General features: G+C 46.2%; 1 protein-coding gene and 1 long non-coding RNA gene across 9 annotated transcripts in view; one reads left to right on the forward strand and one right to left on the reverse strand.

Moving 5' to 3' along the window:
- Positions 1-7515: 7515 nt before the first annotated feature.
- Positions 7516-13143, forward strand: LOC123582032. The gene is made up of 2 exons (XR_006704156.1): positions 7516-7651; positions 9271-13143. It is a non-coding gene; the product is annotated as an uncharacterized LOC123582032 (long non-coding RNA).
- Positions 10944-25571, reverse strand: part of AREL1 (apoptosis resistant E3 ubiquitin protein ligase 1) — a 48800-nt gene continuing 34172 nt past the window's right edge. For all 8 annotated transcript variants that reach the window (XM_045448238.1, XM_045448243.1, XM_045448245.1 and 5 more), the window contains 15 exons: positions 25322-25491; positions 24902-25082; positions 24448-24695; positions 22639-22716; positions 21617-21758; positions 21364-21485; positions 20316-20391; positions 19457-19566; positions 18363-18542; positions 18068-18193; positions 17243-17372; positions 17097-17155; positions 14608-14697; positions 14029-14204; positions 10944-13923 (listed from right to left, as the gene is read on the reverse strand). In XM_045448238.1, the coding sequence (XP_045304194.1) occupies positions 13821-13923; positions 14029-14204; positions 14608-14697; positions 17097-17155; positions 17243-17372; positions 18068-18193; positions 18363-18542; positions 19457-19566; positions 20316-20391; positions 21364-21485; positions 21617-21758; positions 22639-22716; positions 24448-24695; positions 24902-25082; positions 25322-25491 (1991 nt within the window). In that variant the 3' untranslated portion in view covers positions 10944-13820. The remainder of the gene's footprint in view (positions 13924-14028; positions 14205-14607; positions 14698-17096; positions 17156-17242; positions 17373-18067; positions 18194-18362; positions 18543-19456; positions 19567-20315; positions 20392-21363; positions 21486-21616; positions 21759-22638; positions 22717-24447; positions 24696-24901; positions 25083-25321; positions 25492-25571) is intronic.

Genomic DNA, 25571 nt, shown 5'->3' on the forward strand with positions numbered 1-25571 from the left:
GCTCTCCCAAGAGCTGGGAGCAGCCCTTCCCTTTCAACCCCTGCGGGGCCTCAGACAGTCTCCAAAGGCAAATGTGCTTTTTCTTTGGCTTGTGTACAGTCTAAATACTTTATCCAATTGATATGGGCTCCACAATCCAGTTGTGTTATTTTCTTTTATGAATCTGTCCACAGCCCTCTGAGCCCTCAGGCAGGGCCTCGGGGCCATTTGCGGCACATTCCCGAGGCCACTAGTGTCTCCCAATGTCTCTCTGTGTAATCTCACACGTTAACTTTAAATTTGTGTGCAGGCCGTGAGTGCTATACAAATTTGCAGGGGGGGGGGGGGGGGGGGGGAGGGGGGCGGGGCATGGATCTTGGGGGCACACTGAAAACAGGCTGCTGTCATTCCTAGGAAACTGGAATTGTTTAGAGGGCAGTTTCACAAATGCTTCTGTGGCTGTGAATGAGGATGCTGTCAGAATACAGCTGGGGCCTGTCTCCCTGGCACTCTCCAAGTGTCTGCTCTGGGCTGCTTTCTCCAAGCAGGCATTTGGTCTGCACCCTGGGGCACCCTGTGGTCCCCAGCCTGGGGCTGGCGCCGAGTGGGCATCACCACAGCACCACATCACGAGGCCTGGACTCTGGAGGCTTGTGGTGGCTAAACCCTCGGTTCTGGAACCTAGGCCCTGAGCACCTGTTAGGTGCTGACGCCGTGCTAGGCAATGCGTGCGCATGCTGAGCAAACCACATCGGGGCACTCTGCTCAGAAAGCAAGCAAAGGGTGGTGAGACCGGGGGTAATGGTCAGGGAGGGCCTGGGAGAGCACGTTGCGGAGGGAGCAGGTCACAGCGGCTGTGTCTGAGCTTCAGGTTGCTTCACCCGTGAAACTGGGAGGATTTGGTGAGATAATCAATACGTGATAACTAGAGAGAATAAGGACCGTGTAGCTAAAGCAGTTAGCAGCAGACAGGGCATGGGTACAGCAGGTGCCGTCAGTACTCTGCCCACCCTGTGTCTTCCGGTCTCTGTACCACTTGGGGACACCGTGCCAGCACCTGTCTCCAGCTGTTAGAACCTGCGTTGGCCACCTGCGTGGAGGTCAGGGAAGTGCCTGTGGAGTTCTGCCCTTGGCCCCCAAGGGCAGCCCCTAACCAACAGCTCCAGGGTGGGGTATAAACAGCTCCATCTCCAGAGCTCCCTGCACACTGAGCCACTTCCCACTGTGGCCTCTGGCTTGACATCGCATCCTTGGTTGGCGCCCCCCTCTTCCTCCTAGGAATATTCTAAAGAAGTCATCCTCCCCCGCTCCTAGGAATATTCTAAAGAAGTCATCACTTTCACCCAAATCCTTGTTGCAGGATCTACTTCTGGGGAATCCAAATGAAGACACTGGGAAATGCCCAATAAACATTAGGAGGTGTCCCTGAAGCTGTCTTCGTGCAGCGCTACCTTCCGGTCAAGGTGGGTTCTCGCCTGTTCCTAAGGAATCAGTGACAATAGGCTTCTAACTCTGAGGAAATCTGTGCTCTCTGTATTTGAACACACAAAGGTCAGTGCCATAGGAAGCTGGCAGGGTGGTCCCTGGCCTCTAGCTCTCAGCCCTCAACTCAAGAAACGGAGACACTAGCTTTGGGACTGTCTGTGTCCTCCCTCCAGGGACCTGCATAAGGTGCCAAAAGATGGCATAAAATTCTATCTAACCATTATCATCTTTCTCTACCTCTGGGAACCCCCAATGGTTATCCTGAAATTAATCCTTTATTGTTTCTCTTCCCATATCCCATCAGAGGGGAAATGGCAGACCCACACAGAGACAGAGGCAGATCCTGATGCTGGTCTGGATTACTTTTCTAGTCTTTGTGATGTGTGTGCTATTTGCTAGCTTAAAAATCTTTTGTGACTTTTTTTTTCTTATTTTAAATAAATATCCTCCTTCATATCTAATTTGTATTATTTTTCTTAACAAGGGATCCCCAAAGTTTTTAGCTTCCGATGACAGGAAACCTCAATATACTTTGACCATCTGATGAGTAAAAGAATTTTCACAGACTGCCTTCCGAATCTGTGTATTTTAGCCCTTGTTTCTTTTCTCCTACCTGAATACTTCTGTGATAAGCTTTAGGCGCTGCACTTGTCACTGCATCAAGTGAATCCCTACAGTGGGCAGTAGGAACATTCCAGAAAGCCACTTCTAACCACGTCAGCTAGCAATAAATGCATTATACAGCATAAACATATTACACATAACCCAAGTAAACGTTTTCCCAACATAACTAAATGACAATCTGGCAGTAAACCCAACTGGATGTATTCCCAATTCAAATTCCCTTAGTCATGCCCCCGAATGCCACAGCCACCTCCCCCCACCTGACATAAGGGTGTGTCAGAGGAGAAGTCATGGAGACAGTGATATCTTATAAAATATATGATCTTGAAAAAAAATATGGCCTTGGAAGGGGCTCGTGCAAGCCAGGAGCTCCAAGGGTGTGTATGTCCCATTAGTTTCTCTGGACACCTGCTTCTGGTGGCTGGACTCAATGTGAGGCATCATACTTGAAGACCTGTGGGTTTTAGCCACTCCTTTGTATGTGTGTGAGAAAGAGAAGAGGGTGCCTCACTATTATTCTGGGTTCTCCTTTCCTTTGGTGCCCCTCAACCCTGAATCCATCAGGCAAGGCAAAGGACGGATTGCAGATGAGGCCTGTGGTCACCGTTCAAAGTGGATTTGTGACTCAGGGTTGGACTTCACAGCAGGAGATATCAGGATTCATAAGCCAAATTACTCTCCTTTTGCATTTTCTTGGTTTAATTTACCTCTTTAATTTTTAAACCAAAGTTTCTTCTGGAAAAAAAAAAAAAAAATTCCAGGGATTTAACTACAGCCAGGCCAGGACAGTTGCAGGAATCAGATCACCCAAAAGGGCAGGCATGGTGGGGACAGGAGATTCCCCAATCCCAGAGCTCCACTTGGGCCAGAAGAAATGGGAAAGGCAATGTCAACATTCATAGGAGTTTCTGTGATTTTACAAAACATCTTTCACAACCATTATCTTTGAGCCACACACTCCCTCTGTATGCTATGTAGACGTTACAATCAGTATTTTCTAGTTAAGAGAAATTAAGCAATTTATCCAAGAATATTCAACGAAGAAGGGGCAGGGGCAGGATCTGAACCCAGATCTTCCAAATTCAAATCTACATCAAAGCCAAAAAAAAGCTGTGCATATTGATTTGCCATTGTTAATAGGATACTTTTTTTTTTAAGGCTTCATATGTGTCAGATTGTACAAACACTTTTCATAAATTCTCTTATTTGACCCTTACCTGCTGACCTGAGCTGGGTCTGAAGGGCGAGGAAGTTAGAGGGGGCAGAGACGGGTGGCACTCCTCACTTGCTGTGGGCACACCATAAGCAAAGGCTCGAAGGCAGGAATGTCCTGGGCTTGTTTATTTCATGCTTGCGACTCACTATCCATGGGGCTCTGGCCCAGTTAGGTGGGGCTCCTGTGACCTCTCGCCAGCATACTCTTCTGTCCTAGTGGAGAGAGGACATGAAGTGGGCTCTGGCAAGTCACTGGCAGGAGTGTCTGGAAGAGGCCCTCAGCCTGTCACTACCCACACAGTTGCTTCTCTGCAAGACAGATGCCTGCCAGGGTGAGCTGGTTGTCACTGAGGCTCCTAACTTTCCAGCCAAGTGATGGGCTTGGTTCCCACACCTCAGCTTTAAAGTTTAATGGTGCTCCTGGCAGCCCACAGGGCCTTGGCCAGCTCCCACCCTTTAGCACCTCTTCCATTCCCCACCAGGGGCCTGGAGCCCAGGCCTTTCTAAGGCGCCTCCTCCAGCTGATCTGGATCAGAGGAGGGCCGGCCTCCTGCCCTGCAGAGGGGGGTGGATAGTGCGGGCTCTGCCCTGGAAGGGCAGCAGAAGCCTCAGGAGGCATACAACAATGGGACCGGATGGAGAATGCCGGCCAGAGGGGCTCTCTGTGGTCCCAGAAGTCAGAGGACCACACAATCTGTCTCCGGTTTGGAAGATGAGCAGAGTACGAGCAACTCTCTTACTAGCTTCTCTGGATTTGACTGTCCTGCCCCCAAACTCCACCTCCTTTGAGTTCGTGTGAGACAAAGCGTCGGGGCCAACTTGATGCCTAGACTCATCACTGGACGTGCAACCCTGGGCAACTTACTTCACGGTGGCTCAGTTTCCTCATCTGGAACGTGGAAATAGTAATTGTCTTTACCTCGTAGATTGATGTGAAGATTAAATGAGTTAACACAGGCAGGTCCTTGAACAGGTCAGGGTGTGGTATTAGATGCTGGCTATTATTATTACAAGAGTTTGGAGATTACTCCCTAAGACTCCCCCAGTATTTTCCCTTGGGGAGTTTCTGTCACTTAAAACGGATTGGGATTTCAGGGCAGGTGCCAGAGGAAGTTGAAATGCCTCCTGGTGAGACTTTGAGGCTGCCTTGACTAACTGCTACCACTGGATTACTTCTCTCCTCCACCTCCAGGCCTGGGCTAGGTCCACCACTCTGCTTTGCTTCAGCTTTCTATGCAGCTGCTAGCAGGAGAAAGAATGTTTACTACCTCGTTAGCACTTCCCGACTGTGCATTGTGGGCACTAATCACTTCAGTTTGCTCCCTCTGGAGTGACTCCGGGCTGCCTTTGAAAAGCAGGCCATGTGATGGCCCAAAGACATCCCCAGCTGGTCCCAATTCCCTCCCTTCCTTGCTCCCTTGACCCAGAAAGTGAAACAACTTACAGGTTGGATTTTGGTGATGTGTATGCACACTAAAACAAAAACAAAAACAAAAGCTCAGCCCCTTAATCCTTCTGCAGCACCTGAAACAAAAGCTTTAAATGACTTTTCCGAGCCTTCCTCCCCCTCCTCTTCCCCATCCCACACCTGCAGACCGGTCCCTTGCCCTCGCCACCGTGGTTCGGTACAGGAATCGGGGAGAAGGCAAGGGCCCAAATCTGAAGCAGATGTTTGGGACGATGAGTGAGGTTGGGGTGGAGACAATAGGAAGGATGTGGACCTTGCTAGAACTGCTTGTTGCTCTGACCTGCTGCCAAGGCCGAGAAAAATAGAGGGACTGTTCCTGGTTAAATACCCAGCTTTTCTCGTGCCAAACTTTCCCGGGCCTCAATCCTCAGAGTCTCTGGCTCTGCTTCCAAAGTCCTCCATATCCTTGTGCCAACCACTATCTTGGCCCCTTTTTCCCACCACGTGAAGCCCCCAAGCCCAGCCTGCACCCCAAAAGCAGGAGTGGAGCTGTGTGTGTGTGTGTGTTTTAATCCCTGTATAGCTAATCCACAATGGCATTTTTGGAGCCAAAGCTCCAGATACAGCCTGACAAGAGAGTTTTAAAATGCTGCCTCTGGGTATGAGAGGCTGTCTGGAAGACATAGCTTGGATGCCAAAACCAAACAGTTTTCAAGGTGTGGGGGGAGAAAAGGGGGATCCTAAGTCAGAATTGTTGACCCACCATGAGAAAGGCAGACACCCCCCATGCCCCCCTCCAGAGCTACACACATGAGCCCATCAGGATCCAACATGTCTGCCTTGACTAGGATAACAAGTGCCAGATCTATAGGAGGAATACCCAAGTTTAATTGCGTTGCTCTGACCATTTGAGGAGACACAGGCTGGCATCATCATAAACAGAGTATGAGAGGAGAAATCCCTCTGGGAAAAGAAGACGGAAGGTTTTCCTCAAGGCAATAGCCTGACCCAAGGGCCATCCAGCTATGATTCAGCTCAGAAGCTTGGGGAATCAACATTAGGATTTGTCCAAACCCCAAAGAGGAACAGGCATCTGCTGTAGCACACTACAAAGAGATGACGAAGGATTCCAATTTCCTGGGTGTGACGGACATCAAGGGAAATTGGGGTAAAGCTCAGTGTTTCCACCCATAATGGTCTCAACCATGAAGTTGACTTGTCTCTTCACGCCTCTGGACTCACTGGAAATGGCATCACTTTCTTGCCTTTGCCACCGCTGTACAAACCCTTATTGCTGTTAGTGTTGGAGATACCTCCCTCTCCCAATCCACTCAGGATTTTAATTTCATTCACCGAGCTGCAGGCTACTGGCCAGTTCCCCCATTGCCAAAGTCAACACTTCAGGTCTGCTTTGTCTGGAAGAGAAGGTTAAAGGGAGAGAGTGGGTCCTGAGATCTGAGTTCCCTTTCCCAGCCTTTCCTAGGACCTGCTCAGGTGATGGCCAATTCATGGCACAACGGGGGTCTCCTAGCTTGGAATCCATCTTTGCAAATGTTCTTGCTTCTCTGAAAATCAACAGGGAACATAAATTCCCTCCTTTTGTATATGTGTAACGAGCCAGACAAATTTCACTTGCAGCCGTTACTCCTATTCTATGGAAAGTCTCCAAGTCCATAAACAGAAACTTTCCCCCCACCCAAATTAAACAAGAATGAGAGAACCTATGGGGATTGATGGTGATGGGTTTGGGTGGTCAAGCCTCGGGGGAAGGAAATGAAGGAAATTAGATTATTTATATGTCTGTCTCCCCAGACAAGACTGTGAGCTGCTCAGAGGCAGGGATCACATTCTGTCTCGTGTGTCCCTAGCTCCCTGCACAATGCCTGATACACAGGAAGTCTGCTAGAATGCAAAGGAGGTACAAAGAACTAAAGGGAAAAGGGAGGCCACAGAACCAATAAGGGAACAGAAACATCAGATTTGGGTGTCTGGTTTTTTGGTGGTGGTGGTGGTGGCAGGGGAGGTACATTTGTTGGAAATGAAATGACTGCCTGGAGCAGGATTAGACCTAGAACTTATGAGATCTAGCACAAAATGATGACACACACATAACCTTCTTCTTACACAATAACACAACATTTTGTTTTCAACAGAACATAAAAGCCATCAAAGGCTCTCTAGCTGGCTTGCAAATACTCTGATATCCCTGACTCTGCTAATAGGCAAAGAGAGGAATGTCCTGGCAATTCCTTCGAGTGGGAGTTCTGAGGAGAGAGGGAACATTGTTGGTCTGCAGGAGGAGGATGGGAAGATTCCGAAAGTTTCCTTCATGTTCAAATCCATGACGCAGGTGAAGTGGGGACTGTAGAAATGGTGACCTCATCCCAGACAGGTACAGGACCCCTACCCGGGGAAGATGCTATGCTGATAATTCCAACAGAATCAGTCTTGTTTCAGACGTAGCTCTCCCTTTAACTGGCATTCTTGAAAACAGTCTGCTTCCTCAGTGAGATAACCACCAGGAATTTGGCCTTTACCAAACGGTGCTGTGTTTCATGTAAGGAAAGTTTTGAGACAAAAAGATTTATTTAAATGAGCCCTTTTCTGCAGACTTAGTTACCAGAGATAAACATCAGGGTATTGTGTAGCATGTCTGACCTCATTCTAATGATTTCATTTGCATGCGATCTATGGATTTTTTCTACCAAACTGGGGATATTAAGATTTCAGGATTTTTTTTCCTCAGTTATATCCTCAAGGGTTTCTTGTGTTCTTTATGCAGGTTCATTCAAGCTTGGAAGACACTTCCCTCAAGCCATTAGCTGGTATTCTTTGGAACTTTCTCCATGCAAAAGATTTTAAAGCCACTACCAATAGTTATATTTCTTAGAGGAAGGCCTTCTCCCTACTGCAAATCCCAAATCCTCAAGTGACTGACAGGTAAACATGAGCATAAAATGTTTATCTGTCACACACTGTCACCAAGCAAATGTAAGGCAGAGTCACGGAGCCCTGGTGGCCCAGTACGTGGGCTGTTCCCTAGTCTAAACTAATCTGCCTGAGACAAACCGGCAAGAGTTTGGGCCTTGACATGAAACAGGCCCATGTTCAAGTACAGCTCTGCCACTTAATCGCTAAGGAAGCTCAGCAGTTACTTATCCTCTTAGAGTCTATCTGTGTCTTGTGTGGCATGGAGAGAACGAGACCAACCTCGCAGGGTCATTGTCGGTAATAAGATAATAGTTATTAAAGCTCCTAGCATTAGGGAGGAACTAAAAAAAAAAAAAAAAAGGCCACTATTATCATGATTTAGTAATCAGATGAGCTACGGGAAGTTGAGGGTATTTGGTTGCTTATCTCTAGATTGCCTATTCCACTATGCCACATGAAATAAATTTGAAATTTATACCACCTTTGGCCTTTGCAGAGTTATATGAAGGAAGGAGAGGTCTCTTCTGACCTGGGGGCCTTTTTCACAGCTTTTTGGGCTAGACATCTTGAATACCCATTCTCTCTGGCCTGCCTGAACATGGCAAGGAGGGAAAAGAGCCACCATCCCAATCCAGTCATCCACTCTAGCATCGTCTACCACCCCTAGATCCATATAGCCTCCTGCTATGGAAATTACCGGGGCCCAAAGCCATAGGCAATATGGTAGCACACATACCATAGATAGGAAAACCTTCCAAGAACTCGAAGTTATTAGCCAATTTTCTTATTTAGTTAATTGCATCATTTTGCAGGTCAGGAAACTAATACTCAAAGATTATCCTGCCCAAGGTTGAACTATGGAGTTAAAAATATCAACATTCAAACTCATCAATTCACAGCTCTCTATCCTCTGAGGGTCCCCTTCTGCCCACTTGATGCAAATAGGTCTAAGAACATACTCTTTGACAAAAGGCCAAATGATGGATGCCTCTGCTGCAGGGGAGGCTAAAAGCCCAGGGGCTCTGGAGTCAGAAACATAGGGATACAGGTAGATTCCCCTCATTAGGGTGGGCCACCTGGTCAAGGACACAATGATGTTTATAAAAGAAATTTATCGGGGCACCTGGGTGGCTCAGTCAGTTGAGCATACGACTTTGGCTCAGGTCATCTCACAGTTTGTGAGTTCAAATCCCACATCAGGCTCGCTGAAGTCAGTGCAGAGCCTGCTTCGGATCCTCTGTCCCCCTCTCTCTGTGCTCTTCCCCTGCTCACGCTCTCTCAAAATAAACATACAAAAAAATTTTATCTCCTCACCCAGCTCCTTGATTAGTCCAAGACTCCCTTCCTAGAGTTCTCCCTAAGAGATGAAGTCCTAAGACCTTGCTCACTCAGAAAGTCGCCTGGTTTGCCAGCAGACCCTGGTCTAAGGCATTCATGGTCACCAAAGATGATAAAAGCTATGTTAGTCTGCTAACTGGGTAGCAACCGCACCCAAAGGCTTCATCCTGGATGAATTATCCATCCTTTCCCTGAAGGAAGGTCAAAGGGATCTAGAAGGGGAGTCCCACACTGTTCTTGTAAGGTGATGGATATCATGGTTCTGTGACGTGTTTGATCCCAGCTCCTAGATGTACCACCTCGTGTTGGAAGAAGCCACTATAGCTGGCTGGGCTCTACCGACAACCTGGACCACTTTGCTAAAGTTACTTCTGATGCCGTATCAAAAACCTACAGCCATCATTCCTCTGACATCTGGCAACTGACTGGGTCCGCCACATCTTCTTCCACCAGGAATCCGTGGACCATCCTGTAGAGACCACACCTGAGCCCAGGTCCCTGCTGTGGCTATCACAAAGTGTTCTTATGTGAGCAGAATTAAAGTGGACTGAACCGGGTAGGGGGCGGAACGGAAGTATTCACAGCAAGGCACAGCTAGCTCTAGGCGGCACCTCTGTATCACTCTATTGAGCGTAAATCCAAATCATCACAATATGTCCTGTGCGTTTCTAAATCCACCCTCTGTACTCCAAACCAAAAAAACTAAGCTCTCCGATAACTCTGGAATGGCATTCTGTTAGATGTTGCACAAAGGCAGTACTCTGAGTCAGAAATATTAGCCTGTTTCACAATTTTTGAGACAATTTAGCGCTGAGTCATTTTTTTTTCTTTTTAAATTTTTTAAAATGTTTATTTTTGAGAGATTGCAAGTGGGGGTGGGGCAGAGAGAGAGGGAGACACAGAATCTGAAGCAGGCTCCAGGCTCCGAGCTGTCAGCACAGAACCCAACGTGGGGCTCGAACCCATGAGCCATGAGATCATGACCTGAGCCGAAGTCGGCCACTTAACTGGCTGAGTCACCCAGGCGCCCTTCCTTTGTAATTATTAAATTGTGCATGCCTGTTGACCTTTTCTTTGTATATATGTTACATCTCAAAAGAAAAAAAGGAAATTTGTTTTTAAATAAAAGTATTACAGAATACCTGAAGTTGTTCGATTATGCTTGAGGGTCTAAGTGAAGCAGAAGTAGAGACGAGGAGCCTCTGGGTCAAGCCACCTGTCAGAGAATCTCTATTGTGGTTCTCAGAGAAGTGTGGCTGGGCAGAGGTTGGAGGGCTCACTGCAGTGGCTCAGAGGTAACAGTGCATGACAGGCTAAAGTTAGCACTTACTGTGTTAATTCAAGAGCAATCCGGCCACCCTCTTGAGTCTTAAGAATAACTTCATGATAGGCTGAAATCAATCAATGATGACCGTTCCCAGGGACTCACTCAAAGCCATGAGAACAGCAAGTAAAAAAGACGTTGGTAACCTAAAAACATGAAGTTAGAGGGGCAGAACTGTGTTTTTTTTAAGGACATCTCATATCACTCAGAAGCTTGAGGAGGTGGGAATAGAGTGACAGCACTCTAAGGGTGGCGTTCAAACTTAAGATTCCAATTCACTAGGTCTGGGAGATGGGGCAAAAATCAGTACTTTAAACACAATTCCAAAGGGAATTTTGTTGATCTTCCAATTTTCCCAATTGGGAACCAATAAGTAATGACACCAAGATTACTTCCCCAATAAGGCCAGGGCCCCGAGGTCTGGTTTTCTGCCACGCTTACCTTTTGGTTGGAAAAGAATTGGTACCACGTGCCCCTCCCCTCCAAACTTTTTGAGAGGCAGTATTTTTGTCTGCCATGCCAGCCCACTTCGGGGAGGGTGGGGAGGGGGAGAGGAGGCGTGGAAATAAGCGTGATTGTATACAAACCAGAAGGCTATACACATCGCTTAACAGTGGTTACCGCTGGATGGCAGGTGAATTATTTCTCTCGTGCTTTTTATTTGCAAATTTTCTATGCTGAGTTTCTTACACAGTAAAACAACAAATTCATGTTTAAAAGACTGAGAAAACAGACACCCTCTGCTCTTGCCAAACTGGTTTCTTGTTCAGGAGGTGGGCGCAAGCACCTGTCAGGCTCCATGGTCCTGCCCGGCATCAGGGACAGCGGTCAGGGAAGGACGGAGGCGCGAGAAGAGCTGGGACAGGCCAGGGCTCTGTGCGCACGTTCTACCTGGCGCTGGGAGCTTCTGAAAGAATTACTGGGAAAATGCAAAAACATCTCCAAATCTTTCTTTTCCTTCCCCACCTCCAGTTTGAGCCCTGAGTCGCCACTTAAAGAAGAGTCACTCGCTACATAACCCTTTTCGATATTTATTTCCTGTACAAAATATTTACAGTCTCACTACAGCTGCCTGGCCCCTTTGCCTGGCCTGACGGACCTGCAGCAGGGCTTGGTCTCTAGAAAACACGCTGATGCTCTCCCTGCTGTTCACTTGCTGCTTGGCTTCCTTCAAAGACACTAAAAGGCCAGTCGTTCAGCCCGCCTCCCCCAAGTACCTGGGCCACAAGGGCATAAACAAAAGAACTGGCCAAAAGAAGAAACACGAAAGTAAAAATTGCCCGAGAAGTAACACATATTCCTCCCTCTCTCTGACATGTACCTTTTTCTCCCATATTGACTAGTACCAGAGCAGGATTAGAAAAAAAGAGAAAAGGAAAAGGCCAAACAGAGCAAAGATACTTCTGAACAGACTTGGGAGAGGGAGTACACTGGAAGAGTAGAAAACCACAACAGTATCAAAGGGTTTTGTTACACAAAGACCCTGGGGCCAAGGTCCACCACAGGCACGCAAGCGGCTGCAGCCAGCCGCGGTGGCACCCAGGATGCTCTGAAAAGTGCTATGACTGGAGCTTAAAATGACAGATCTAGCCAAGAAAATCAAATCGAGCTCCAGCAGCAGTCTCTGGAGGGCCAAGGAGGGGAGAATGCAGAGTCCAGAAGAAGATCAACTGCCAAGGACAGCAGAACCAGCCCACGTACCCCCAGCTGGAAGCCCCTCTCCAGGCCCGAGGGGCAACGTCGCCTTGTCCAGGGTGATGACGAAACTCGCCTGCATGTGTCCCATGGGAAGACACTGGGGCGAGCAGCAGCACCTTGTCCTGGTCCCTGAGGAGAGCAGTGACCGTGTGGCATGGAGGACCCTGTGGGTGTCGAGGCCCTGACGCTGGATCCCAGACCCCAAGAATGAGTGAGGTCGGCACCCATGCCAAGGACAAATGACAACTGCGAAGGAGTGAGGTCAGGCAGCAGTGGGAGCAGCTCGGGAGGGCTTGTTCCTTGTGATCCCTGGGAACGGGAGGGCTCAGACATGCTTCCGGGAGGCCAGGGCATTGCCATAAGTCCTGCCTCATCTCTGGCCTCTGTACTTGCTGGTTTTGGCAGTAAGGATGGCTTGTAATATTCTCAGAGTTGAATGCCCCGTTGAGAAGGGTAGCTTGCAGCAAAGCCTTCTTAAACACAGAAATTTGGAGAGTTGATGAGAGTTTGAGTCTTGAAGATGTGTGTATTCAAACTGTAATGAGAAAGGATGGTGTGATCTTCCAAGAGACAGCTGCAGGTTCTCTTCAGTCATCGTGTAACCGAACCTACTAGATCGTCCTCCCTCCACTGGGACTCCTGCTGGCAACTGACAGAGTGAAGTCACTGAGCAGCTGGGTGTTTGTTGTCTGACACAGCTCTTCTATGTATGTTCCTTGTGCCCTGACCCCAAGGACCTGTGACTGAGCCACAGGTCCCTTTTCCCTTGCCTCAGTGCTGCCAGAGAAAACCAAGCAAAGAGAGAACCAGGCATCGTTAGCATGCTATTCTTACTGTCTCAATCCCTTGCTACAAAATTTTCTTCCGTAGAAAGCTAAAGAATCCCTAGCTCTTAGCAGACTGAATAAGTTGAAGGTAAATGGCCAGGCCCAGCCACACCCCAGTGTAAAGAACAAACTCAGGGACAAACGTCAGTAGTCTTCAAGCCAGCCATGTGCCTAGACGTGTCCCAGGCCCTAAGGGAAAATCATATTCAGCACTGGAAGCTATAGCCCAGCTATCTTTCACATTCTTGGGTCTGTTTTTCTCACTGGCTCAAACTCAAAAAAAAAAAAGCGTAGAGAGTTCTTTATGGATTAATGATCATTTCCAGAAATGCCTTCAGGGAAAAAGCTCCTTTTCCAGTTCTGACACCACACAAAAAAAATCCTTTTGTGCTATCAGTCCCCATTAGAGGTAGTCCAGTGCCATGGCCTGAGCCTGCCATTGTGCAGAGGGACAAAAATGAAGACTGCTCATGTGGGCCCCTTCCTCACGGTGCTTCTCCCGGCTCCTGGTGAGAAGAGGCAATCACCATGCCCACAAGAGGGACTCACATCACCTTACGTCAAGTAGTGAGGGCTGCAGAGGGGATCTTTCAGAGCCACCAGCAGAGGAGGCTGAGCAAGGCGGAGACCAGCCTTCTAAGAAAGCCGAGCCCTTTGTGTAATCTTCCTCAGCTACTGAAGCAGCTCCTGCCACTGAGATCTTCTAAGAACCAAATGAAGTTACGGCAGCACGGTCCTCCTCTCGTGACTAAGTGAGCAGCTCACATGACACACTGTGCCCAAGTGGCCTGTGGGAGAGATGTGTAGGGAGCAGCAAGGGAAGGATCCAGCTCACAGATGACCAAATACTCCAGCTACTGGGAAGCATGCAGCAGCTTCTGGCCGATGGTTCCATGTACGTTACGTGGATGTCTGGGTCAGTGTCATCACGCTGTTACGTGCACCCAGGTGCTCCGGAAAGCACAGGGCCAGGTGGATGGCAGGAGGGCGGTCAGAGCATGCCAAAGCCCTCGCAGCCCTCACTGATGGCCAGCTGCAGCATCCTGTGCACCTCTTCGTACGAGTCATACGTGGGGAGGCACAGCTGGTTAAAACTGGAAGGGCAAGGGGAGAAGGGGTTAACTCACACTGCCAGAAGCACTGGCAGGGGCTGGGACGACCCTCCCCCGTGAGCGTGCACTGGACGGTCTGGTACGCACCACGTGTGTGCAGTCGGGAGCGTGCTGTGGGTCGGAGCAGCAATAATCTGGAATGAGGGACAGAGGGCAGCGAAACCTCCGGGTGGTAGCTGAGAGGAGCCTGTTGTGAACTGTAGCAGCCGAGCCAACTCCTCCTGGGTCAGACTGGAAACCACAGTCCAGAACCATCTCATGACCTGCCAGAGAGAGAGAGCACAAGGTGGGGTCACACTCAAGTGTGCAGCCTAGGATCTGACCCCTGGGGAGAGAACAGGATACTCTGAAGTGGGCGACAAGGGTAGCAATGGTTACAGTCGACAACCTCTTTACGAATTTCTGTTGTCACACGGTCAGCAGGGTGGTCGTTGATTGCCTGGTTCTATTCCTTTGCATTTCTCACGTACGAGTCCTGTGGCAGGCAGCACAACAGCCCCGAGGGACCAGGGCTCCCTTCTGCCTGGACAACCACCTGTCTCTCCCTCATGTGTCATTTTTTCCCAGTCGATACGTCTGCCTCTCTGACTCCTGGATACTTCTCTTCTGAAAGCTTTTCCTTGTAACAGGACACAAATCCAATGAAAGGAAGTTTGGCCCACTTACCTTTTCTCTGAAATGCCATGAGCCGCCAACGACCACTGCGTGGGCTTTGAAGTCAGACACACTGATGTCCCCAGTCCCACACATCAGCAGCTGGAGAAGATAGTCAGGTGTTACCAGGACAATCAGGGGACAAAGATGCAACATAAGGTCAAAATTGCCTGTGTTAACATGCAAAATATGGAATAAAGAAAACACCAGGAAAAAGACCATAAGGTGAGATAATAATGCCAGAACTCTGCTTTCGGAAAATTAATTATAACAGGCCAATGGTTCCTAACCAGCGTGATAAAAACCACACAGCTTTTTAAAAAAATATGTAGATGCCCAAAGCCTTACCCCAGACCTACGGAATCAAAATCTCCAGGAATGGGTTAGGAACTTGTGTATTTTGAAAAAGTTTCCTGTTACTGATGTGCACCCCTAATTAAGAACTACTGGGTGATCAGTCGATTCAACATCTGACTCTTGATTTTAGCTCAGGTCATGATCCCAGGGTCGCGGGATCGAGCCCTGTGTCGGGCTCGGCACTGGGTTCGTAGTCTGCTTAAGATTCTCTCTCTCCCTCTGCCCTACTCGCACAAGCTCTCTCTCTCTAAAAAAATAAAATAAAAAGGCGTACAGAATAAGAACTGCTTTCTTGTTTAAAAAACAAAACAAAACAAAAAAAAACTGCTGCAGACTATTTTGAATTGAAACAAAGGACAAAAAAAGAACCAAGTATTTACTGAGTCTGCTTTGGAGAGAGCCTAGGAACACCAGGAAGAAAAGGCAGGCCCGTTCCCTCTGATGAAAAGTCCCAGCTCCTATGAATATTTCAGATCGCCTTTACTGTTTCCCTTCTTTTGTGGATTGGGATCCATCCTTCTTTTGTGGACTGAACTTTTACTACCTTCCCTTTAGCCCGGCCTCTACTTGATCAGATAAATTAAAAAGTATACCAAAAAAATGAGAACATTAATGACTTCAGAGGCCTAAACATCTTGTTGATATCCTAATTTGGTTCAGGCTCCAGCATGTGACTTAGCAGACTGTGAGTACTTACTCAACAGTTATAAAAAATGATACATCTTGGGGCGCCTGGGTGGCTCAGTCCGTTAAGTGTCCAACTTCGGCCCAGGTCGTGATCTCACGGTCCATGAGTTCGAGCCCCGCGTCGGGCTCTGTGCTGACAGCTCAGAGCCTGGAGCCTGCTTTGGATTCTGTATCTCCCTCTCTCTCTGCCCCTCCCCAGTCTGCACTGTCTCTGTCTCTGTCTCTCTCTCAAAAATCAATAAATGTTTTTAAAAAAAAAAAAAAGATACATCCTAATCAAGAGACCAGAAAAGCCCAAATTAAACCTGAGGAGCCTTGCCTCCTTCAAGAAGAACCTGCTAAGCTAATGAGTGAGAGTAGAGTGCGAGTAGAGTGCCAAGTAACTGTAAGAGACTGTGTCCTTCCTTCCTACTCACTTTTAAACATTGTTACAAATGCCATGCTTCATGGTAAAACAAAATACACCAGTAGCTAGCTATTCCTCCGCCCCCAAAATAAACAGCACTAGATGATAGTCTATGGGAAACTTTAGGCTGAGAGATGGAGCGTTCATTTTGTTTGAATTTCATGTATGAAGGTACAAATGTGATGAAAATTGCACCCGGCTTTAATTCTTGTTCTTGAAGCCAATTCAGTTAATAAGAATAAAACTCTATAAGACCATGTGAAACTACTTTTTTGTTTTCTCATTTTTGAAGAATTTCCTCCTTACAGGCAACAGTTTGCAAAAACACACTCTTGATAAAAGCTGTGTGAAGTGGGAACTGATAAGTTGCCTTGTATGTATCATCTATGAGCAACAAATAAGTAACCAACTGATTTTATTTTTTGCCCACAAGTTCTATTTTGATAATTACAGAATGGCATTCACCATCTTACAGCATTTTTCGGTTGTTACAGGATCTGAATAAGAATGTATTTACTATATAGTGTTGTGACCCCAAGCTTTGAAATATGTCACATCTTTTGGTTTGTCTCCTTCCCTGGGACATAGCTCCATGATGGCAGGGGCTTTGTCCTATTCATTGCTAGTTGTCTAATGCTTCAAATGTCCAAAGGACGTTTGTGTAAGTCTCATACAGGAGACAATAAATGGTCTCTGAACAAAATATTCTATTATTCCCTAAAATCAACTTTAAATGTCATGGGATTTACAAGGACTGCACACAATACCAATGTTCTTTACTATTCAACCAGTTATCAATAATATTTGATGAATAAATGACTATTAATTATTACTCTTCAAGGGTAATTAACTACAGTTTCTAATTTTCACATTCTAATGTTCTGAAAGCTGGAGAAAGGGTAAATGCATGGGAGGGTCACAAAAGGGAAACCAACTCTAGAACGAAGGACTTCCCCACCTCATCTCATAAGAGAAGACACAACAAGCTGGTTCCTGCGTGCACACTCAAATACCCAGTCAAGAATGGGGGTCTGCAATTGCAAGCACTTACTTCAAGCTCGTTTTCATCAAAAATGGCCAAAAGGTTCTCAGGGACCAACTCATTCAGACCTGAAACAAAGTAGCCAAGTTAAAGCCAGACCCATGTTGTGGATACAGGGATTTTTATCTCAAGACCAAGAACAGACAGGCTCTCACCTTTTAAGAAGTGTTCCACCTCCTCTTTCACTTGACTGGCCAGTCGATATTGGGCCAGTAGATTTAAATAGAAGATTTTATTCGCATTAGTGACTGGGGTCTGAGCTCCACCTGTCATGAGCTCTACCACCTGAAAGAAGAGGCAAAAGAGACGGGGGAGGCTGTGGCTGGGAGTTGACAACACTCAGCCGCTACGTCCCATAAACACAGCATTAACAAACTCCATCACAGCAATGAGCGTCTGCTGCACCCTCAACCTCACAACACACCTGGTTTCGTATACTTACTAAGCTTCAGCGGTCCTACCACAGCACATTCTACTAGCTACTAGGGTATCGGAGTGAGTCTTCTCTGACCTGGTCAACTAGTGGGGACGGAACAGGAAGATATTACGGTTCCTTGTCAGCAAGAGCCTCATGTCTCTATGATCCCAAATTAAGCCCCTACTGACCTTTGGGACACTGCCGTCCCCCCAAAGCTACTTATGCAGTGACACTTCATTATCACTAAGTTCTTTTTCTACTGGAAAGGAGGAGTGGGTAGGATATATGGGTACATGTGTCTTTCGCTCCATTAAATGGGCCAAGATCATCAACCGTGGGATGCAATGTCCTGATATGGTTGCCACTAGCCTCACGTGCTTACATTAATGACAATGAAATAAAGTGAAAAATTCAGTTATCTGGTGGATAACAAGCCACATGTTGGGTGTCCAAAAGACAGCCCAGATAAAGAACATTTCCATCATTGCGGAAAGCTCCATTTGACAGCCCTGCTGTAGAGCAGGCTGGGAACCAGGGACACAAGTTCGGTTCTCTTTCTCACCTTATCCAATTGACCTGATTTATTATATTTCTCTTCTGCAAAGACCAGCTCCATCTCACTCATGTCATTGTTGAGGATGAAGCAAACTTTAGATTTGTAGAATTCTGGGTCATCTGTTTCAAAGTACTGAGAAGACAGAAAGACAACAGAACATGGCTACTCATACCCAGAAAGGCAATTTGTAACTGCTTGGAACCACTTACCCCTCCCCCCTTAAGAACAGTGAGAGCAGAGTGGAGGAATTCCAGAATTAATGGCCAGGAGCCTTGGTAAAAACACATACCTAAGACATTACCTTATAATGCATACGTAGGCCTATGATCTGGGCCAAAAAAGAGCGGGTGAATCGAGCTCGGACCAATTGCTTGTAGGCTCCTCCTAGAGAGGACTCATAGAGACACTTGCCCACCAACCGCCCTGCAAACTCATACACCTTCAAGCGTAGATGAGCAGGGCGATTAGGATTGGGATGTACCTGTGAAAGAAAGAGATTAAAAGGCTCTGGGGCACTTGAGTGGCTCAGTTAGTTAAGCTTCTGACCCTGACTCGGGTCATGATCTCACAGTTCATGAGTTCTGGCCCCACATCAGGCTCACTGCTGCTGTCCACCCAGAGCCACTTCAGATCCTCTGTCCCCCACCCCCACCCTCTGCCCCTCCTGAGTTTATGCGCTTGCTTGCTCTCTCTCTCTCCCTCCCTCTCAAAAATAAATATTAAAAAAATAAATAAATAAAGGCTCCGGGCCATTTTTCTTCAAGCCTGGTTCTGGAAAGACCCTCCCCAACAACTCCATCCCAAGGAAGCAAGAATTTCAGTGTTAGAATCAAACAGTTGTCTAAATGCCATTAGTTGTTTGGTAGCTAACATGAGTAATTTAGACTGACTGGAAGATAGAGGGCAAAGATGGATTTATAGTAAATAGAAGAATCTTACATTAAGTCTGTGGTCCCTGGCTGAGTATGGAAGTTAACCAATGGATGATGGGAGGTCTTTTCCCTAAACCTGAAATTCTTTCAAACGAAGTCTACTTCTCTACTGTTTATACCTCTGCCTAGTCAAAGATCTAGTTCAAAAGTCAATGGCCTTAGGTATATTTTGAGAAAAGTGGCTTAATCATTATAATAGTAATTAGTAGAATGGCCATTGCACTAAAATACTTTTTAGTCAAATACTCATCGTCTGCATTTTCTCTTATTTTGCACATGAAATAATAAAGGCAAAGAGGAGGGAAGCAATCTAATTGGTTCATACTGTAAGTATCGAAATTAAGAACAAGACACGGGTTGTCAGATTTCCAGGACAGTTGCATGATCTCAAACCCTTGTTGGAGTTACGTATTGTGATGCAACTGACATTTTCCACCCGCCCACAGGGAAGTCGCAAACTCACTAATGCTTGGTTGTTGTCACTGAATCGGGTGAAGAGCTGATTGGTGGTATCAAATAATGCTTTGCAGATTAGCTCGAACCATTCCCGGCGAGGCCCTCCCCAGTCCAGAGCTGAAAGGTATAATAAAAATAAAAAGGGACTCTGGCCTACCACCTCTTGTTGCTTGTGTTCCTCTATTCATCATTTGACACTCTCCACCTTCCTTCCATTCCACTACGTGAGTGTTTCCCCATTCCAACCCACATAAACTGCAGGGTTTTTTTTTTTTTCTGGAAACCCCATGCCTTTCTGTAGGATTAAAGGACTCAAGATATTTTGTTCACTAAGCTAATGCCCCCTAGTATGGAAACACGGGAGATCAGAGATCCCAGGAAATGGACTTTTCTCTTGTTCTGCAAAGGTTACTACCTTCCCTTCTGGTCCCAACTCTTAGCGCTTGCCTCCAAGTCCCTCTGTCTGTGCTCTACAGGCTCCACCAAGCTACCTGGCCAGTGAACACCACATCTTCTGTTTCAACTTATGACTTCTTTTTCCTTTAGGAAAATAAGCTTGGGCAGGGGCAGGGGTAGGGGGGATATTTTCGTTCTTTGTGGAAAGCAGGTAAGGAGGAGAGGAGGAGAGGGGAAGAGAGTTAAAGAAAATGAATATGAGGGGCACCTGGGTGGCTCGGTCGGTTAAGTGTTGAACTCTTGATCTGGGTCATGATCGCACAGCTCGTGGGATGGAGCCCCGCATGGGGCTCTACTTGGGATTCTCTACTCCCTTCTCTCTGCCACCCCCCATCTCTCCCTCTCTCTCTCTCTCTCTCTCAAAATAAATAAACTTAAAAAGCAAAAGAATATGAAATTTTAAAACTGACCTTCTTCGTCTTGGAAAACCACTTCAAAGTTCTTGCTCCAATCTGAGATGGAGAAATTCCGAGTAGCTTTCAGAGACTGAAAAGCAGTGAAGGGAAGGAAACTGTCAGAAGACTGGCTGGCATCTCTTGGGTGTTCAACACAAAAACACAGGAACAATGCCATTGTCCCTGTAACCATTAGTACTTGGAGGAGATACAGTACTCAGATATAAGCTTTAACCATGCCATCTTATTATTTAAAATGCACAGATCTCCGGAAGAAACTTAAGATTTTAAAAAACAACCTAATTCATCTTTATACCATTGCTTTGTTGGGAAGTTTTCAAGCTTTTTTTTTTTTTTTTTAATGCTTATTTTATTAATTAGAAAACTCTTACATGAAGAAATAAAAAGGACTCAAATCAGTAAGCTGTCAGCAAGAGAACCAAGGAGTCCTGGTTTTCAAGTACAGTGTTCACTAGAAATCTTTATCCACAGGCTATGTTCAGACAGGGAGCCATGCCACACAGGGAATGTGGCTGAGAAAAGGGGTTTCCAGTCACACCTACCAGAGCCAAACATCACAAACACTTTCTGGACAGGGACCAAGCCTTCTCATTCTTGAGGAATGCAAGAATTATGCCAGTGTCTGTGCAGTGGAGACAGACACACATCAGGTGCTCCTTTTCCATCAGACCAGAGTGACAACAAAAGTCATTTCCTTTTAATCCAACAAGAGCTCTTCTATTCCAGGGATTCAAGAATAAGAACTTTCTTCTGTCAACCACTACTTCTACCTTCCCCACACACAAGTTCCAGGAGATGGTTCAGGAACGAGTTCGGTACAGATTATAAAGCCGACGTGTCGACTAGTCTCTCCCCTGAATAACAGGTCTTGAACAAATCTACTCCAAACTTAGTACATAATCAAAGAGAGGAGCAGTTTTTAACAGAGATGTTTAAAGAGAAGGGAAATTGGGGTTTCAACCTGCAGAACCTAACCAAACACCAAAGAGGTTTCTAGTTGCAAAATCCTGACAACTGACAACGGAAATGAAACTTTACGCACCGATTCCAACAACGTGTGTCTGCTGACCTTCAGGGTGACTTTGGAATGTGGTCTTTTCATATGCACCTGCCGAAGCTCTCGCTGGAAAAAGTTCACCTTGTCCTGAAAGGTCTCGGAGCCTCCTGAGGAGCAAGAAGATCCATCATGATCACAGCCTCATCTCAAGACACCTGTGCAGTCCACACCACACCTTCAGACGCCCAGCGTGGCTGGGGTCACTGCCTTCCCTGTCAGAATCCCTGTCCAATCTTACCTATATTCTTATGGAGAGAGCGGATGAAAGTGGCTGCTAGAATGTTCCTCTCCTTACAGCTGAGCTCCACGGGCGGCTGAATGCCATCATCTACCACCAGTGTCAGGAGCTTATGAACGGGGTCGGGGCCGAGGTATGAAAACTAACAAAGGACAAAAGAAAAGGTTTAGTATAAAACCCTCAAATCCAGCAAAAACTTTCCCTATCCCTAACCTTCAGTACCAACCAACCAACAAGTTAAGCCTGTTTTCTCTAAGTGAGTACCTACTAGGAGTGTATCACTGTGTTTTTCATCTCCGTGCTCTACAATCCAATCTTATGTTAAATTACTGGAGTCACAGAGACTGCCTTTAGTGAGGATCGCAGGTTAACAACACAGACCTCCTAACATAAAATATAAGAAGGGTGTACTCTTGAAACCAATATTGCACTGTATGTTAACTAACGAGAATTTAAACAAAAAAAACCTATCAAGGTTATTATAGGTAAATGTGTGTGTGTGTGTGTGTGTGTGTGTGTACATATACGTATAGAAACCCACATACACTGTTGAAGGCAGGAAGGATATACAAATAAATACCTGATGAGGTTGGGCAAACTGGCTGGAGGAAAGCAATTTGCCTTTAGATTCCAAAAGCTCAGAAAGTTAAAACAAATGTTTTTAATAAACGAGAATGCTGATTCTAAAAGAGTTAGCTTTAGCATGTTGGAAAACCAAGCTTGGGCCAGAACTGCCAACACCTTCTCCATTAACTTAGTCTCGGGGCAAAAGAGAACTGTTGAAGAATTCTGATTTGCTACTAATTCTTGTTTCTTTAGGCATGTGTCTTTCTAGAACTTCTGTATTCTTCATGCCATGTTGTGAGGACAAAAGACGACCCTTTCTTTATTCGGCAATGAATTCCATGTGCACAGTAAGAACTTCCAGAAACACCAAAAGCCCTTCTAGGAATAAACGAAAGGCTGAAACATTCCAGAATTGAAGCCTGCTCAGCATAAACCAAATGTAAGGTTCAACTTACTTTTGTTCCTGGGCATACTCGGAAGGTATAAAGGCGCCAGGGAATGATTTTCAGGTAGAACTCCTTCACTGAGAATTGCTGGAGGGACAACATACAGAAAAGGAAGTGAGTGATAAATAAAAAGGGTCTATCTGGGTACTGTAATTAAAAAACCAGAGTCGCTACCTCCATTCCTCATAACCCTTTCCCTCTAGGGACAAAGAGGATACGTTTTTAGTACTAAAATAAAATAAACAACATCAATTCTATCTTAAAACAGGCAAATTGAAAATATTACTCTGACAATGCAATTTCACACAGAGACATTTCATAATCTTCCTATTCAAGTCTTACTACCAGTTCTAAATGTCTGAGATCAGATTTTCACTTTATGAGTAAACATTTTACCTAGAAACAATCAAAATCTCCTTTTGTTCAGCTGAGTGCTGCTCAGACTTCCTCAATGGACAGGAGATACCTGTGGCCCCTACCCACTGCTTTATCTCTATTAGAATGGTAACCAGGGGGGCCCCTGAGTGGCTCAGTCGATTAAGCATCCGACTTCGGCTCAGGTCATGATCTCACAGTTCATGAGTTTGAGCCCCGCGTCTGGCTCTGGGCTGACAGCTCAGAGCCCGGAGCCTGCTTCAGATTCTGTGTCTCCCTCTGTCTGCTCTGCCCCTCTGCTGCTTGCACTCTGTCTCTCGCATTGTCTCAAAAATAAATAAACATTAAAAAAAAAGATTAAAAAAAAAAAGAATGGTACGCAGGATTTGCCACGGGAGGCCAGGTGGGGGATGGGAGGGTAAAGGTGGTCGTGTGGTTGCAAACAAAAAAGCGCATAAAAATGGTGAGAATAAAGAAGGGTCTCTTTATACCATTATAAAAAAGAAAAAGACAAAGCCAATCACTTTTAATCTAAAAAAAAACCTGTTATCTAAATGTACAGATCTGGCTTTTTCTTGATTTAAAACAAACTCTTCATTAAGAAAATTTCAAACACATGCTAAAGAAGAGAAAATGGTATGATGAACCCATCATCAGCTTTAACAATTACCACCTCGTGGTCAAACTTGCTTCATCTGTACCTCAACCTGGCCCTCATTCCCACTCCCCTAGTTCAAAGCAGGACAAGCTTTTAATGACACTTAGCAAAGTCTGAAGTAGAACGGAATTGGGACTCAGTTTTGGTTATGAGATTAAAGGGATAGAATGGGATGTTTCAAGAGCTCAGTTTTCTGAGGTCTGAATGAATAAGCAAAATACAAATACTCAAAAGAAAATCCTAACACAAAGTGCCTCTTAGCTCAGGGGCCTTGGGAAGTTCACCTCCCTGCCTCTGCCAAAATTTCTGTGTTCCAATCTTGTAGCCTGAGAGAGACATGCATTTATTGTGGTTTCATGAATCCAAGAATGAAAGATCAAATTGTTTCAAAACAGCAGAAGGGGCCAACAGTAATTTTTATACTAGTGAAAAATTTTTAATGGTCAAAAGTAGCTTTCTTTAAAACTCTTACAGCCATTCCTTGAAACACCTTCCCAGAAGCAATCAAAGGGCAGAACGCCTCAGGTGCTCTAAAGCACCAAGGTACACAGACCTTCTAGACAGAGTCTTAATCCAGTCCAGTCCAAACATGTGCAGCAAAATGGGGGGGGGAGGGGCGCAATCTTCTGCTCAAGCTTAAGTAGCCTCTCTTGGTATCCCAGAAAACCTACAAGTCAAAGATCTTGCCCTGACTCTCACACTAATGCTTTGTGGTTTTATTACCGATCGCCAAATATATGCAGGTTTAGGCAAGGGGATTTTGAGACAAGAGTGAGCGGTCCAACCTTTGGGGACACGTAGCAGTACACCTTCTTCGGTTTCTTCACCTTCTCAGGGGTCTGGCACTCAGAGGGTGAGTCTTCATCTTCCTCCTCCATGGCTGTGGAAGGCCGGCGCTGGGAGGAGCTCGTGTGCATGGGGGGAAGGTGCCAAGGTGTGCTGGTACAGTTGGTGGCATTATAAAGATAAGCCTCAAAGTAAATGCTCACTCCTGAGGTGGACACGTTGCGTTCAACAATATTCTTCTCATTCTCTGAAGCAGTAACAAGGAACAAGGTTGTAAAGTAGGAGACGTGGGAGAAAAGGAAAGACCTGTCACTAGACCTTTAGTCCAGAGGACTCTAAGCCAAGTGTGGCTCAGATGGCAAATGTTTGTGAGGTTGGTCAGAAGAACGCAGACAACACAAAGAACAAGTGGCCTGGGACCAGGACTAAATCAGAGCTTTTCTTTCAACTCACCACTTAGGACAATGATGTCAAATTCACCATTATTGATTGGCTGATTTTGGTATGAAATGCAGGCATGGAAGCAGCCACGAGAATGCAGGGTGAGTCGCAAGAACACCTGGCAGGTCTGCCTGTTGGAGGTCACAGACTTCTCAAACGAGACACCAGAGCTCTCTTCTTCTTGAGGACCGAGCTACAAGAGGAAAACCGGGCATCAGTGAACATAGAAAATTTGCCCTAGTGCATGGCAGTTTACTCTTTACAAAGAACTTTCCTATTACAAGTTAATCCAAGCCTCATAATTACTAACGGGATTGGGCACTGTCAGATGAAGGAAGGACAGTACAGAAGTCAAGGTGGAGATGAGAGGAAGTGAATCAGTAAGGGTGAGAATGACAGAAAAGAAGCACACAGAGAAGGGAAGCTGCTTACCTCATGAATGGACAAACTGTAATTGTGCTCATCTCTCAAGGACGCGGAATTGTTGGTAGGGTTGTCGTACTCATCTCGGGGCACTATTTGAAGGGTGTGTGGCTGTCCACAGGTCAATACAAGAGTAGAAAAATGGCACACTATTTTGGTCTTGGAAGGAACCACCATTCCTGAAACAGACAATGGAATCTAATCCTTAGCGGGCAGCTTATCAGAGCACAAAGATCTCTTCAATCAGTGAGTCCCAGAG

The sequence above is a fragment of the Leopardus geoffroyi genome, chromosome B3 (assembly GCF_018350155.1).
Source record: "Leopardus geoffroyi isolate Oge1 chromosome B3, O.geoffroyi_Oge1_pat1.0, whole genome shotgun sequence".
In the NCBI taxonomy this organism is placed as follows: Eukaryota; Metazoa; Chordata; class Mammalia; order Carnivora; family Felidae; genus Leopardus; species Leopardus geoffroyi.